The 17,087-nt window shown below is 33.9% G+C and overlaps 2 protein-coding genes across 2 annotated transcripts; one reads left to right on the top strand and one right to left on the bottom strand.

Annotated features, from left to right (window-relative positions):
* The first annotated feature begins 3,413 nt into the window (after positions 1-3,413).
* LOC125576317 (polygalacturonase 1 beta-like protein 3) lies at positions 3,414-5,896 on the top strand. Its single transcript, XM_048736112.1, has 2 exons — positions 3,414-3,673; positions 3,850-5,896. Exons 1-2 carry the CDS (start codon positions 3,623-3,625, stop codon positions 5,680-5,682), a joined length of 1,884 nt encoding a protein of 627 aa, XP_048592069.1. The 5' UTR covers positions 3,414-3,622; the 3' UTR covers positions 5,683-5,896.
* A 3,212-nt stretch (positions 5,897-9,108) lies between these two features.
* On the bottom strand, positions 9,109-9,621 carry LOC125576197 (equilibrative nucleotide transporter 1-like). The gene is made up of 2 exons (XM_048735618.1): positions 9,463-9,621; positions 9,109-9,402 (listed from the first exon to the last, which is right to left on the bottom strand). The coding sequence occupies exons 1-2, from the start codon at positions 9,619-9,621 to the stop codon at positions 9,109-9,111; spliced, it is 453 nt and encodes a 150-aa protein (XP_048591575.1).
* Between the last annotated feature and the right edge of the window lie 7,466 nt (positions 9,622-17,087).

The following is a 17,087-nucleotide window of genomic DNA, read 5'->3' as shown; positions in this document are numbered from 1 at the left end:
TATCTAAAGAAATTCTAACGACAATGTATATCAGATCATCTACACAAACTTATCAGTCCTCAAAAAATGTAAAAGCGGTTTTAGAGGAGTTTTTTTAACTGCTTTTATTTTCTTATTGTAGATTTACGATTTCGTGTTGTAATGGAACTTTTATACAGACTGAAAATAAAGCAAAAGGAACGTAGATAAAATCAGACAATACATCAAGACAGTGACCACTGACCACAAAGTCACGCGGTTTGTATTTTAACATTGTCATAATATACTAGTTTTTTGGGTAATCCATGTTAAGGATTCTCATAATAGTTAATCCATGTAAAGGATTCTCATAATAGTTACTACTCCTATTACTAAACAAGTATGGTAAAATACTAAATCTAATTATGAATTGATTGTATCGTACTTACCTTGCAATTACGATTAAAATGCACAATCCAATTCCATGATTGATAAATATTTCAATGCGTAAGTAAAATATTGCACGGTATAGTAATCTAATTTGAAGAAGGCGTGCTCTTGGCACTACTAACTAGACTTTGTGATAGTATTTCTCCCAGGCTTATTATAGTTTTGTATTAATATATATTTAAACGTATAATACTAAAACTTACCATTTTATGAGATGTGACAACTAAATCAACATATAAGAAACAGCTGAGAAACGTGCATTTGATTGAAGGGGACAAAACTTCATGCACTCCTCCATCGCAATTTCAAAAAGGGATTTATGAATGTATAATGACCTTTTCATCTGTCAAACAATGTTAACTCCGCAAAAATGATGCAATAGTGATATTTTTTTTAAATGGTGATTTTAATAGAAATCAGTAAAATACAGATATAACAGAAGCAGATGTCCAGCTCCTGTATATCTATAAACAATTCATACGGTCAGTAAATTTTGATTATTTTATTATAATTAAGACCTTATAGGTTATATTTTCAGAACCAAAAACCAAAGCAGATAAATAAACCTTAAAAAATAAATACCGAATGCAAGTCATTTGTAAATATATAGATATATTCTAACAACATCATGCATCACAATTTTACTTCATAAAAAAATAACTTTTGAAGAAAGAGTTTCTGAACATTGTTTCCTGGGAATATCCACTAATACAAGTGTTTAGTTCACCCTAACATATTAATTTGTCGTTATATATGCAAATGATCAAATATACTAACGGATTGTAGTGTCGGGCATTGGGTGAAATTAATATATTTTGGCATCGCTTACAATAAGATACGATAGCTAAAAATCATATCCATTGCCTTTTGAACAATGTGACAAAACTTACATGCATGTCAATGCCGCTGCAAACTTGCACTTGCAAAAGAATGTACATGTCATCATCACGTCATGCATACACACTACACACACATAAGATATATATATATATATACATATATATACGTATATGGAATTGCATAAATCAACCCACTTATGGGTCACTTGTGTATATTAGGGCTATAGTGTATATAAGTGGCCTGGCGCCTGGTTGACACTCAGAAAAGTGTTGAGGCTATCTAATTAAATCCAAAGAAAATACTACCAATTATCAAACCCTCCTATTTTTGGAGACGTAACGCGTTACACAGTAACAAATGGAACATGATTCATTTGCAATGTAATGAAACTGGGAGATCATTGTTTTATGTATACGGTGATATTTTAGTATATAATTAAGGAACTCTATAATTAATCATGTGTTTTATCGCATGTGGTTTATCAAAACAATGTGTCTTTAAACACACAAGAGCATCTCCAACACTACTCTATTTTTCACTATAAAATAGAATAAAAAATAGGTTTACGTCAAATATAGAGTAAATTATTTATTTTTTGTTCATCACTCTATTTTTCACTCTAAAATAGAATACCATTGAAATAAAATTGAACTTTATTATAAAATTACTCTATTTTGAAGTGAAAAATATAGTAAACCATTAGAAATGGTCTAATAGCGATATACCGCATGGCGTAAAATATTTACCAAAAGGCCTTTCAAATAAACAACAATATGGTTTTATGGTTTTTACCCTTATATCATTGGTTTATCACATTACTTTATCTTCTACGGTTTGGTAGCTTTCAGTATTGGATAAAAAGACTTCTACGACGTAACAACAATTGAAAAAAAAAAAAACACTACCCAAACAAATTATTCAAAGAACGTGAACTTATCGAAGTTGAATACCGAAACTACCCCCATCGTCTTCAACTGTACTACTGATTTGCCACTCTCACGAGCTTTGTCTATTTCCTGGTGCAATCAGACAGAGATCGAGAAAATGCTAAAATGACGAATTTTTGTTTATCTAATCTTTTATAATTCATTTAATAATGCGAATTTTGGGTTCACTATTAACGAATCTTACTCAGTTCTTTCCACTTATTACATCAACACGTACCCTTATGTTTTGGCTGGTGGCGAAAACCGCGTCTAGTTACAACCATTTAGTTCATGACGCGTGGCGTAATGTCGGATAAAAATTGTTTGCTTTTTTAAAATTGGAACCGAACCCTGCTTCCGGTTACTGATCAAACCGAAAAGAACTTTCAAGTCATCGTAATTTTTTGAATGTTTTAACTTAAAAGAAAGCATTATGGCCGACCTACTTTTTATTCAAACCACCCATGATCAAGCATTCATTATCAGACAACCAACGTCTATTACACAAAAAGTTACTATAAATGGATTTTACTGGAGAGTCCTTTTAATAGTTGTTGGTCATAAGTTATACACTCGCATAGATTCACTCTAGCCTTTGTAGTGGTTGGTCACCAATTGTTGTAGGCTTTTTTTGGTCAATGATAATTGGGAACAGACTACTGTAAATGTAAATAAACTTTTGACTATTGACAACTGCACTGAATTAACATTAATGCATGCATTCATATGGTCTGTTCATTGGATTCCATACTTCAGTATAGTTAAGTTTTAGGGAAGAAGACGTTTAATTTTCATTCTCACATAATAAAAACTCCCATTAATTAGACAACTTCTTGAACTCCATTGACTTTGGTTTTCTTACTTCAAAAGGATCCCTATAAATAGCATACACTGCAAGCTTTCATTGCTCTTTTTGTTTCGGACTGTTAAAAGCAAAAAACTTATCAATAACCGCTAAATTAGATTGTGGGTAGAAAAACGAAAACCGGTTATGAAAACGCGTTACCAAACCAATATTTTGCAAAAAAAAAAAGTCCCACTTCATTTGTTTTTTTCCTGCTTCTAAAATCTACTCTTGTCACTCTCTTTCTGCTGTCCTTTTTTAACTCCACTCTTTCTTTTAATTCATACTTTATTCCCCCCCCCCCCCCCCCCCATTATCCTATCTAATTTAGTCAATTTATTTTCTTCCAATCTAATGTCATTATTTATTTATTTATACTAAGATCATACAACTATACACAATTAATGTAACTAGTAAATAAATGAAGTTAATATATTTTGAATTTAAATGTGTAAGTTTTTGGTGGTTGTCAAGAAAATATAATGGGTGTAGGCTTTTTTGGCTTCTCTCTATATATATACTACACAATCTGCTCTAAAACCAACAAGCCCACCAATCTCTTCTCTGCTCCATATCTTCTTCTTCTCTCACTAAGAACCAAACAATGCTCAAACCGTTGCTTCTTCTCCAATCGTTCTTGTTCTGTCTCTTCAATGTAAGCAAGCAAAACTCTTTGAATCTCGTAACTGCTGTTTCTAGAATGTGATTCGATGGCTCTGTCTTTTTCATTTTGATTTGTCTGATTATCAGTTATTGTTATATAGTCGATTGATGATGAATTAGCGGTTACTGGTTTTGGTTTGATCTTGTTGTTGAATCAATGCGTGTTAGGTTGCTTTCGTCGGAGGACGGTTAATCGGCGGCGGTTACTCGGCGCAGGAGAATCCATTCACTCCCAAAGCATCTCTTGTCCGTTACTGGAACAAAGAGATCCGCAGCGACAAATCATCCATCAGATCGGAGTTTCTCATCTCCAAGGCTTCACCGCTTAACGCCGTCGAGTCCGCCACTTTCGCCAAACTCGCCGCCCAGAACTCGCTCCCGACTCGTCTCCCGGACTTCTGCTCCGCCGCGAACCTCTTCTGCTTCCCGGATTTATCCCCGAGCCTCGAGCAGCACAACGCCGACGTCAAGTTCTCCGTCTACGACGAGAAGAACTTCACCAACTACGGCAATGCCGCCGCCGGCGGCACCGACTCGTTCAAAACCTACTCCAAAGACGGCAACGTCGTCACCGATTCGTTCCGGAGATACAGCCGCAACGCCGCCGGACACGACGATAAGTTCACCGTCTACGGCGACAGCAGCAACGTCGTGGAGGAAAACTTCAACTCCTACGGAACCTTCGGAACCGGCGGCACCGGAGAATTCACCAACTACCAAAACGGCGTCAACAACCCGACGAGCCGATTCACGGCGTACTCCGACGGCGGCAACGGAAAGGCTCAGTCTTTCAAAACCTACACTCACGAGGCCAACGCCGGGGACGGCCAGTCGTTCACGAGCTACGGCAAGAACGGGAACGGAGTTCCGAACGAGTTCGCATCCTACGGCGTCTCCGCCAACGTAATCGGCTCCGGCTTCTCGAACTACGGCGAGAAAGGAAACGCCGCCAACGACTCCTTCACGAGCTACGGCAGCGACGGGAACGTCCCGCAGAACAACTTCAAGAACTATGGCGCCTCCGGTAACGCCGCCTCCGACACGTTCGCGAACTACAGAGACAAATCCAACGTCGGAGACGATTCCTTCTCCTCCTACGCTAAAGACTCGAACTCCGGTACGGCTAAATTCACTAATTACGGTCAGTCATTCAATCCCGGTTCGGAGACATTCACCGGTTATGGGAAAGGAGCCGAAGGACACAAGATCAGCTTCAAAACCTACACGCCCAACTCTACCTTCAAAGACTACGCTAAAAACGGCGTCGGTTTCGCGAAGTATAACGTTTCCTCCACGTCAGCAACCCTCGGCGATGGCAAAACCGTGAATAAGTGGATCGAGCCGGGCAAATTCTTCAGAGAAGCGTCTCTCAAAGAAGGCACAGTGATTCCCATGCCTGACATTAAGGATAAAATGCCTAAAAGGTCGTTTTTGCCCCGGAGCATCATCTCGAAGCTCCCCTTCTCCACCTCCAAGCTAGCCGAGATCAACAAGATCTTCCACGCCGGAGAGAACTCCACGATGGAGAAGATCATCTCCGACGCGGTGACGGAATGCGAGAGGTCGCCGAGTGTTGGAGAGACGAAGCGGTGCGTTGGTTCCGCGGAGGATATGATTGATTTCGCTACTTCGGTGCTTGGCCGGAGCGTGGTGCTGCGAACGACGGAGAATGTGGCGGGGTCGAAGCAGAAGGTGGTGATCGGGAAAGTCAACGGGATCAACGGCGGGAAAGTGACGAAAGCTGTGTCGTGTCACCAGAGTTTGTACCCGTATCTAATGTATTACTGCCACTCCGTTCCTAAGGTTCGGGTCTACGAAGCGGATCTTCTAGACTTGAAGAGTAAGACCAAGATCAACCACGGAATCGCCATCTGTCACATGGACACGTCATCGTGGGGTCCGAAGCATGGAGCTTTCTTAGCTCTCGGGTCGAAACCGGGTCTGATCGAGGTTTGTCACTGGATATTTGAGAACGACATGAACTGGGCTATCGCGGATTAAAACCGGGTCGGGTCTGGATCTATCATGCTTTTTTTTTTCAAGTATTAAATATGAATATTATCTTATCGCCGAGATTTGAATAGAGGAATGTTAATTTTCTACTATTGTTATATGTTTTCCTAAGCCTTTTCAGTAAGAGTAAAGACTTGTTACTGATTTGTTTGTGGCGGCACGAATAATATTTAAGATATTTAGTGAATGTTTGTTGACGCTATTTATGATGATTATTATAGCTGGTTGGTTTGATTGGCTGATTGAATATTTATTTTATCTATAAATGAAGGGGTTATGATATCATATGGATTTATCATGTGTATATTATAAGAGGTCGTTATATAGTTATATATAATATGATGAAAGAAAACATAATAAAAGAAGATGGAGACAGCGATGGTGTTTCAATACATGTGCTGAGTTATATGTCCTTTGGATGTAGGCGTGTAGAAAGATGAGGTGGACTCTATGTGCCACCCAATTTTGTTTAGAACATTTTGGTTTAAAATACTATGAAAATAAAAGGAGATGGAGAAAAGGAGAGAGTCACGAGCTGCCTATATTACAATGGGACAGATGCGTAATGAGGGTAACACACTTGGCGCTTTGGCTGCTGAGAACATTGTTTATATGAACTTTTTACGTGTTTGTTTTTATTTTGTTGGGAGTTTTCGGGAGCCGACATTACATTTATAACTTGGCTCGTGAGATTAATTTGTTTGAGTACTTGCATTACTGAATCCGTGATAGGGGAGCCGACAGCCGACATTACATTTATACTTGTAAATTAGTTTTAAGTTCAAAATTTATAATATAATTTAGTTGATTTTGACAATATCTGTTTTTAAATGGTAGCAAACTAGCGAGACTACAAAGAATACAAAGTTATGTTCAGTTCTAAAACGTTTTTCATAGGCTCTCGTCGGTGCTAAAAAGCATTGTGATCACGTATAACTAATAATCTTTCAGATTTTTTGTTGTGTTTAGATCATGACCTTCGCATTTCAATAACATCGTTCACATCCGTCTATTCAACCTTTTTAACATCAATTAATTACGTACAGATTTGGTTATTTTCCACTGGATAGATAATACTCTGTTGTCTTACTCTAATTAGGAATTAACGCGTTAACAAACAGTTTTTCCGATAGCTGGTTTCAAATTTGTGTAAGTCCATCTAACGTATTATCAATAGCTGGCTCCGAATTTGTGTAAACTATATGCCAAAAGTCCATAATTTCCAAATATACAACAGCTTGTCTTTAATACATGAAATCCCGGAGAAACAAAACACACCAAACTTCCAACGTAAACAAAACTGTCGAAGATAAATCAGCATGTGGATCTACTTAATTTTCTCCCCAATCATCGAAGCAAATAATGGTTTTGCATCATCATTTGTTGAAATACCTACTCTTTATTAACTTTGACATATTTTTCATATTTTTAACAAACTTATAAAGGACACTCAATGCTTTGCTTTGCTTTTCTTTTCTTTTTTCTTTTGACTTCCACCATTTGCTTTTTTTTTTTGTTACTTTCTCTTTATTTCGGGTTTCTTTATAGTACATAAAAAGCAGACAAATGTCACCCAACTAATATTTAAACGGAAAAAAGTTTCCTAGCTACACGAAGTTTACTATAATATGGTGAAAACCATCTGATGTATCCGAATATGTCAATAACTACACGACGTTAATGATAATACATGCCACATACATAACGTTTCATTTAATATGTTAATAACATCACGACGAGGTTTAATTGATTTTAAGAATAGTTAATGGGGTTATTATGTAATTATAAAAATGTAAACCCATAAAACAAAGGAAAACCCGACCCGACCTAACTCCATTAAACCGAGAAGACTAAGACTGAAAACGCCATCCTAAAGTTAGGTCGGGTCGGGTTTTCCTTTGTTTTATGGGTTTACATTTTTATAATTACATAATAACCCCATTAACTATTCTTAAAATCAATTAAACCTCGTCGTGATGTTATTAACATATTAAATGAAACGTTATGTATGTGGCATGTATTATCATTAACGTCGTGTAGTTATTGACATATTCGGATACATAAGATGGTTTTCACCATATTATAGTAAACCTCGTGTAGCTAGGAAACTTTTTTCCTATTTAAACATATCAGATAAATTTTTTATTTAATTTTCGGATCCCCAAGCGTATATTTGTCTAATAATAATTATATTTAAAAATTAATTGGTTCATCTAGTATCATTATAATGGAACAATCCATCACTTTCAGTTACCAACTGAACTATTTGATATGTTTGTATTTGTTTGTTTCCCTTAAATTCCGGACTATAGAAGGATTGTTGGTTTGAATGTCTTTACATGCATCACGTGTTTTTATTTACTAGATGTGAGTATCATGTATTATTGTGCGTAGCCAAACGAGGAGCCTGTAGTGAAGTGGGACTCAAAACCAGAAACGAGGTTTATTGTTTTGGAATCACAAGGAACACAAGTAACGTCTTCTTGTGTTGGTTAATATGAATACGTATTGACAAGTTCACGGTTTTGTCAAAGATATTATGACAACGTTTCAGAGAGAGTAAAGGAGTTTGACCTCATCCTTGTGATCAGTGAGAGCAGTGAGTCCATGTCTCTCTCTCTCTCTCCATTGAAGTCTACCTGTTTCAACTAACTTACTCCAAATCCATTATTGCTGTTATTATGAAAATAAAGTTCTGTAAAAATATCTCTGTGGCCTGGGGGCTACATATGCAATAAGTGTTGTGAGATCAAATCCAACGTCAATAGAGTTTCTGTGCATTGTCATATGCAGTTTTCACTTAATTCAGTTTGGATCTATCTACTATATGTGTTAAAAATCTTGTTTCTGGTTGGTTGAAATAATCAAAAGATTAAATGCCAATTCTCATGTGAATCTCACTCAGTTTCATCAGCTCATCAATTCACTCAGATTTCTCCAAAAATATCTTTCTAAGTACATATGTAAGCCTTGTATAAAAGAGACTCAAATACGAGAAGGCCAGATGGCTAACCGGTTACCAATTCCCGGTTGAACCAGATGCTAACAGGTTTGTTTCTAAAACTAATTTAAGGAGAAAGCAGCTTTGTTATGAATATTTACAACCCAGTTACGCGTTGGTTCGCAGAATGGGCTGAATTAGGCTTGTGGTGGATCTAAAAACCGAGATCTAACCCGATCCAAACTTATTAGCTATGCGAAGATCACTGAACCTACGTTGTTTCTTTTCCGCTTCAAGTCTATTGTGATCATAGAGTAACAAATGTATAGAAAAGAGTTCTAGTGAAGTACAAACAAACGATTCACAAATCAACGAAGCTTAGTTGGTTGAAGTTCAGAGAATATACAAGTACAGATAACAAACAAGCTTTGGTAGAATCAGATGACCCAAAAGTCAAAACCAAGCCAACACAGTTACATTGACCCGGAGGCCAGACCAAGAACCAAAAACAACACACTAACGTCAGTGAGTCCCAACAAGCATCTCAATATAGCTACAGGAATCTCTGTCCTAAGAAACATCGGACCATGCAAGCAGACCCAAAAGAGAGGGTAACATAACAGCCTCGCAATGCAACCACCAACAGCGGTTTTCTCATCCACAAGCATGAAAACAGCAGTCAAAGACTTTCCAACCAAGTCAAACACGTTGAAGCCTGCAATGACTAGAACAGGGAACCAATCTCCAAGAATCTCAGAATGAACATCCTCAGTGATATAACCAGGGAAACGTCACAATGTATATGAGCGATCCCGAAGCCATGAGACTTGATCCTCATCACGATCTGCCAGAGCGTTTTCCTCCAGTCCAGTCAAAGAACCGTTCTCTTGACTCTCTTTGAGTAGTGCTTGAGCCTTGCGCTCTTCACGGAACTTTATCACCGGAAGTGTATGTGCTACGTTATAGGACACATCACATATCACCATAACAACAGTCCCCACAGCAAAGTAAAGGTTCACACATTTTCTCAACCCATCAGAATCTTGAGGCTACACAGCTTTAGTCAAGATCCTCAACAGTGATACAAGAACACCTAACATCCACAATTTCAAAAAAAAAAAAGATTGTCAGCTAGATGAATTATAGCTACCACATTACGAAACATCTGGACAATCTCAATGAATTAAAAACTACACGAACTATATATATTGTATCATAACATCCATCCATGGATTAATAATTGTTAGGTTGCTAACACTATCAACATATTTCTAATAGACAAAAATGTCTCGAACTTAAAATGTTGTTCAAATGTTAATATTTTATGATTACGAACATGCTATGTCAAAATATTAGAATTATCGGATTTCAAATTAGACACACTTTGTAACCAATCGCCTACATCGTGCAGTGCATCTGAATAGTGCATGTGGTAGTCGGTGGTGATTGTGTTCTAAAGCAGATTTGGTGCAAAAGGCAGATAATTAAATCCTTAACATCTTGTGGCATCGGAAATGTCAAGGTTTATGCGAGAACGTTGATTCAGTAATTACTTCCAAGACGTCAAAGGATCCCCGTGTCGAACTCATCATCAGTGAATGATGATGGTACACAAGCTGAAAACATCTGGCTTCACATAGAAATCATCGTAATCCTTTTGTGGCCTTACACATTCAAGATTAGCTTCTCAACTATCAATAAAACTTGTATCATAGAAAATATTTCCTCTGCTGGGTAGAAGAGAATTGTCTATGATTAGAAAATATACATTATTATTTCAACCAGCCACCTTCCTCTCACAAAGTTAAACCTGTAAAGCAAATTCTTACAAATTATTGTTAAAAGTTTGCCTAGTACTTAGGTGACATTACATCTTTGACATAATATTCAGCAGGTAGTATTAATAATTGTGGAAATTGCTACATTTATTCCAAAATAGTTTGAAATTATTTCATTTGTTTTTGACATGTTTTCTCTAAATATAGTAAATACCAAAGACGTCATCAAATGAAACCAAGCGGAGTGGATGGTGATGCAAAGAGAATTTTAAGGGTCAAGATTTGCAAATAAAAGTATGGCCCATTATGGGCTTTTATATTTTTAATAAGGAGTCTGGACAAAACAGAAGAAAGAGGCAACCGTTTATGGGCCTTAAAAATCAAAAATAAAACTTTATTTGAGCTTACATCATCGCTATCCAATAATTCCCTAACACGTGTCTGCTCATATCGTCCACTTCCGGTGTTATAATTGTAACAAGACGTTGACCTTCTTTTATACACGCGTGTCTGTGTTCACATCAATCGTTACATCACAAATTCACAATATCACATCAACAGATAGTTTTAACTTTGAATCATCAATTAAGTTTGATTTTCTGTCGTGGATTTACTTAAACCCATCGTGATAACCGATCGTGGATCGAGCATGATGAATCATCACTTTGGTTAACATATTGTACGCCGTTTTATTTTTTTGAAAATATTTTAACCATACTTTGATAGTTTAGAATATAACTTTGATTGAAATTCCAGGGGAGGATATACTAAATTTAAGTTTTCTAACAGGATATAGCAGGCATTATGGTTAATTAGTACATATTAACCATATATAAGCAGGGTTTGTTTGTTTTTCCTAGAACTAATTATCCTATATTTTTTTCTTATGTGACATATATATTATTTTTTTAAAGAATGTTAAATTATTCATCTCAAAAAGTCGTTTTTACAACATGTGCATCATATGATTTACGGTTTGTGATAGAGAAAGCTTTTAGAAATTTTCGAAACAGAGCAAATCACTGCAAAAAGAAACTCGGGTCTTCAATCTTCATCGAGAGCCAAAGAAGACCATCATTTCCTTGTCAAAACATCGACTCACTAGATGTATATATATTAACTCTATGGGTAATCGTAGACACTAGATGCACATTGATGATGGTAATGACAATTGATCCGCGAAATATTTTTGTCCGATACGATTACATCATAAGATTTTCCGGCTTAGAGGATTGCGATATACTTTTAATTTTAATTAGCTTATTATTGTATCTGTGTCTGTGATCATATTGTGGCTCTAAATGCTTCCCACGTCTTCTAGAAAGGAAGATAATGTACTAAACGATACTGGCCAACAATTTGAATGAAAGAACATGTTTTGTTAAAATGTTTGCTTCTGGATGGCATATATACTTTCTTACCATGTATACTTAGTTGTTATTTCTCTCTATTCCAAAGTTGCAGTCATTATAAAAAGAGTTTGGTCATTTACTGAAAACAGCAAATATTTTAGATATATTTACTGAGGGAAAAATGATCGTGTAGGTCTGTCAGCTGGAAAAAAAATATCTTTTGCAAGTAAAGTTCAAACACTAAAATTTTAGAATATTGGTGTTGGTATTTTTCAAATATACTGAGATGTTCATATTAGACTGCAATTTGGTTGAAAATCAAGAAAATTTTAGAAAACATATGAAAACCATTAGACAAAAAAACATATATAGAAAAATTGGATGATTTCTGATGGTTGGTGTACGGTGAGCTTGGCTTCTTGAGATCACCTTACCATTCAACAGAAAATGGTTCATGTTGCCAATTAACATGAGCACGGTATTCAGCATTTGGCTGGAAACACAAATAGAATGGTAATTTAAACTATTAAAATACTTAAACGTTACTTATCAACCCCTGGAAAAGTACACAATAGCTATCTGAATTTTTAACAAGTTCACGTTAACCAGAACCTATAGTATAGTAGTTCGTGTTAGTATTATTTGGACTAAAACTTGCATGACACAAAGGTGGATAAAGTAAAGTATCTGTTTGTTTGCAGAAACAAAATTTAGATGACATTTAATAGGTTCTCATGCAAAACCAAAATTATCAATATAATAGTATTAATCATTTCGATTTTTTAATTGGAAATAAAATTTACATCACTGACAAGTGTAAAATAATTTTTAAAACAAAAAAAAAATCAGAATTTGTTCACTGTATTTTTATAATTTTTAGTTGTAAAATATACATATGAAACATCTTACTCCAACACATTTATATCAATACTATTTCACCAAAGTTTCTCAACACAAAATTACATTGATAGATATTTTAAAAATATTATTATAAATTAGTATTAATATTTTAATTATGAGTATCTCAAGAATTTAAGAGACTCACAGCAAATGTTATTTCAATGGTGTGAATATTTTTTTTTGAAAAGTCATTGATAAATTATTTATGTAATTTTATGTTTTACTTAAATTAAATATTAATATACATTTATATTGATAAAATTTGGTGAGATTTTAATTTACGAATACAGATGTTCTTAAACCTCCACCGAATAATAACATTACTGGCGGCTAAATAAGTCAATATCTAACTAATTAAGTATCGAAATTATAGATGTTACGTAATCACATATGTAATATGGCAATGACGCAAACTCGGAGATGCAACGACAAAAGAACAATTACCTAACAAAAGTAGGAAACTACATTGTGAGTTGAACAATCATCAAATAGTTCATCCCACCATACATATTATATACTTAATAATCAACTTTATTTTAAATACACAGAAGACGAATCACGTCCTCCCCTAGTTGAAATTGATCCTTCATGTTAACCCATGCATTTATGGTGTTAGATGATGTCTTATATAAGCTCGTTATCTATTGCGTATTTAGTGGTAGTTAGGCGAGGATTTAAGAGAAAGGGGTTGTGCAAATTAATTTCGATTACCACTGTAAGGTAGGTCATTTTGTTTGTGCCATACTGCCATTAAAATTTATAAACGTTGGTCTAAGTACATAACATGTGGTGCGTTTGGGGAGAATTCTTGCAAAAAAGCATGTTTATCTTCTCTCATTCCATATAGTCAGTGATAGCATTTAATTTTGGTTTAAAGAACAACTAAATATAACATCAAATGTAATTGTACATTGCAAGAATACGATGAATATCGACCAAAATTTCGAACATAAACTCATTATTTAGTTTTTAAAAAACATTTCGAACATAAATCGTTTTGGTTTTGTTGTAATATCGGTTTCGATTGTTTTTCTTAGTTTATAGTTTTATGTATTCTTTAAGTGTTTTCATTTCTTTTATAGGTTTTGATTCTAGGGAAAACACTTATTTTTTATTCAGTTTTGTTTTCAAAGATAATTACTTATTCTGCTGACTTTTATTGCTTTTTCAGAACTTTTGACTTCTTGTATAATTATCTTACAAATTCCATATATAAAAATTGAGGTGATTAAAAAAAAACAAGTCTTTTCTAACTTATAAATTCATGCAATGGACAGTTTATGTCTTGATATATGAGTAGATAAGAAGGAATCGAATCAATGACAATTATTGTTTGTGATCCTGCAGGAACTGAAGAGCACTTCACGTTCGTTGCACACGTGTATGTCCAATATCACACGCCATATAAACCGGTGATTCCAGAATGGCTAAGAATGTGTCCAGAAATGACAACGTGGTTTCCGGTTCGCAACAATCCGAAATCGTAATAAACGTTTCTAACTGTCATGATCTTGATATTAATTCCATGCACGTGTGGGTCAGTTCGACGTTAATTTTAGTAACTACTACACTCGTACGTTCGCTTCATTTATTTCGTTGAAACTCGTTCGCTAATTAACTTTATACATCATCACCCAAAACAACTACACCAAATTACTATAAAATTTGATTAAAAATTCGAATAATTGAAGCGAATCAAATTGACAAAAAGAAGACGGCAGTATAACTTTTTTAATGAGATAATTTGTTATAAAGCGTAAGATTATAAAAAAGAGTTAAAGACCATATATTCGCTTTATAAGTTTAATATGTATGGTCTTATTAATTCCGTAGAACTCTTATCATTAAATATAATTATCCACGAATATGTGGATCCCTATAGAGAAGCATAAATAATTGTGTAAAACCTCAAATTGAATTTTATTTTATATGATTTATTTCTTCAGTGGTGTTGTATCACTTTAGCCAAATTAAAAAGTGGTTGCTAAAGGGAATTATTCTGTTATAGATTCCACCATCGAAGCTAAAAGCAAATTAGATATAATGCTGATAAATAGATGGCTGCTTAAGTGAAAAACGCATGGGTGTTTTTGGATATCATATAATATATGCGTGGTCGATGAATAGTATTGAAAACATATTCAATCATTTATTAATTGTGAACGTTAATTTAATTAGCACCAACTCGTGGAGCATAAGTATTAAGAGGTATCAGGTATGCACAAATAGTCTCACCAATCACCATACAAGTACAACCATAGACATAATTTGATGGACAACCTTTTACATAAAACTAAACACATTTGGTAGATAGGAATCTTAATCTCTGCCGGTTTACTTTTCTTCCTTGTATGCTACTCTTGTATTGTATCTTTCAAGTTTCAATCTAATATTTTCAGTGAAAAAGAAAGAAAGATAGGAATCCTAATTTCGGACAACATTTTCCAGTTAATTTTCATCTATTTGATAATTGTATTTCATAGAAATCATTTGACTTAAACATCAGATAATCTTTAGAAATAAACTATATATTTTCAAATATCTTATAGGTTCTGGTACATGTGTTTGTAAATCTTTCCGGATAGACCCTTTTAATTATTTTCCTATACAAAACTTGTTTTAAAAATATTACACAAATCAATAATATATATAATAATATAATATTAAAAAATCATATGTAAATATATAGTTTCACTAAAATAAAAAATTAATAATTTATATATAAAATTTATATAAATAAAAACAAAACATTGTATTATTTGTTTTATTTTCACAGTGGAGTTCATCTCTATTTTTAACACTTGTTAGTAAAATTATATTAAAAGAAATATTTAATTCTATGAAACATATTTCATATACACCAAATAATATAAGAAAAACGATACAAAAGTCACTTTTCTAAAATTTAATTAATATATGTACAGAAAAATCAAATATTTTTTTTATAAATATATATATATATATATATATATATATATTCTGAAAGTAGAAAATCTACAAAAAAAAATTGTAAATCAGTAACTCTATAAATTAATAAAATATTATAATTCTAATATTATTAATTTATAAAAAAAATTACTGTATATTCATTCGATGTTTCACTAAAATCACAACTGATTCAATCATCTGTGAATTCTTATCTACTACATATATAAACTATATCCAAACATTTTCTGTATTTTTACTTAATTATATCCCTAAATAATATTAGTTTACTTTTTTAAAAAACTTTTAAAGACACCAAATAGTTGAGAAAGAGGACACCAAACATTATTTTTGACTATAAAACTCATATTTTATGTTGTGGGTTGATTTTAAAATATGGTTTGTTCTCACCGCCCATGTTGCTGAGCGGTTTCAAGTTTCAGTTTCAACGATATCATACAATTGTGTCCACGTTTTATTAATATTATTTGGGGTAAACAAATTTTTGTTGCCTTTTAGTTTATAACTTAAGGACAAACATGTTAATAAGTCTCTTTCTATAACCAATAGTTGAAAATTTAAAATGATATCGCAAACAAGAAAATTTTGGCTCTTAACTATAACTTGAAAGCCAAACATTTGATAAGTCTCTCTTGTTTTTAAAATAAATTGATAGCTCTCTTTCTATAGCCAATCGTTTTAAAATTAAAAATGAAATCGCAATCATACATGTTTTCTACCGCTGCGTTAACCATATTACAATAATTTAATGGAGTAACGTTCATAACCACAATCGTCCACTTTCATAAATTCCAAACTCTGGCATATCGAACATTAGGCGATAGACAAAACATGTGTCAAAACTCTCATAAACTGAACCTAACGCTGACAATAAGATCCGAGGGGTTTGCGGCATTTTCATGTTGTACATTCATAATTTTCTAATCGAAATTTGTATTTTACATTCTTTTTTGTTCTTGTCTTTCTAACTATATTGTTTACTTCCATCTTTGGAGATACCAAGTATTACTTTCTAGTGAAATATCTAAACTATATATCCGAAACGATTTCGTAAAACCAAAATAAATCAATACAATTAGTAAAGTTGGGTTGGACTAAAACCGGACCCAACAATAAGTAATTTCTTCTTTTTCTTTATAATCTTGTCTTCAAAGTTGAACATAACATTTATCTTTTGAAATCATGCGATAATTCACTTTATAGAAAGCCTAAACTATATGAATCGAAATCCCACTTATCAAAGCACCACATATTGTCCTTTTTTTCACAATCAACGCACTTACCTTTCCACATTTTAATCTTCCTCATAATTACACTTTAAAAAAAATAGTATATAGTAAGAATACACATTCAAAGAATCAACTTTTAAATAAATGGTAATCCAGACCTAATTACTATCAATAAATATCAGCATATAGAAAGAGTTTGACTAATCAATATATTTTGTTGAAGTACCTCTATACATCCCCTCAAGAG

The sequence above is a fragment of the Brassica napus genome, chromosome A7, assembly GCF_020379485.1.
Source record: "Brassica napus cultivar Da-Ae chromosome A7, Da-Ae, whole genome shotgun sequence".
NCBI lineage: Eukaryota > Viridiplantae > Streptophyta > Magnoliopsida > Brassicales > Brassicaceae > Brassica > Brassica napus.
Note: the sequence above shows the minus strand (reverse complement) of the source record. Positions and strands in the feature narration are given on the sequence as shown.

Bases quoted from the DNA above. Each gene is read 5' to 3' on its own strand.
- LOC125576317 (XM_048736112.1), top strand. From the start codon at position 3,623: ATGCTCAAACCGTTGCTTCTTCTCCAATCGTTCTTGTTCTGTCTCTTC. The intron at 3,674-3,849 runs GTAAGCAAGCAA...AATGCGTGTTAG, and splicing joins TCTTGTTCTGTCTCTTCAAT to GTTGCTTTCGTCGGAGGACG.
- LOC125576197 (XM_048735618.1), bottom strand. From the start codon at position 9,621: ATGGTGATATGTGATGTGTCCTATAACGTAGCACATACACTTCCGGTG. The intron at 9,403-9,462 runs GTCTCATGGCTT...TATATCACTGAG, and splicing joins CAGATCGTGATGAGGATCAA to GATGTTCATTCTGAGATTCT.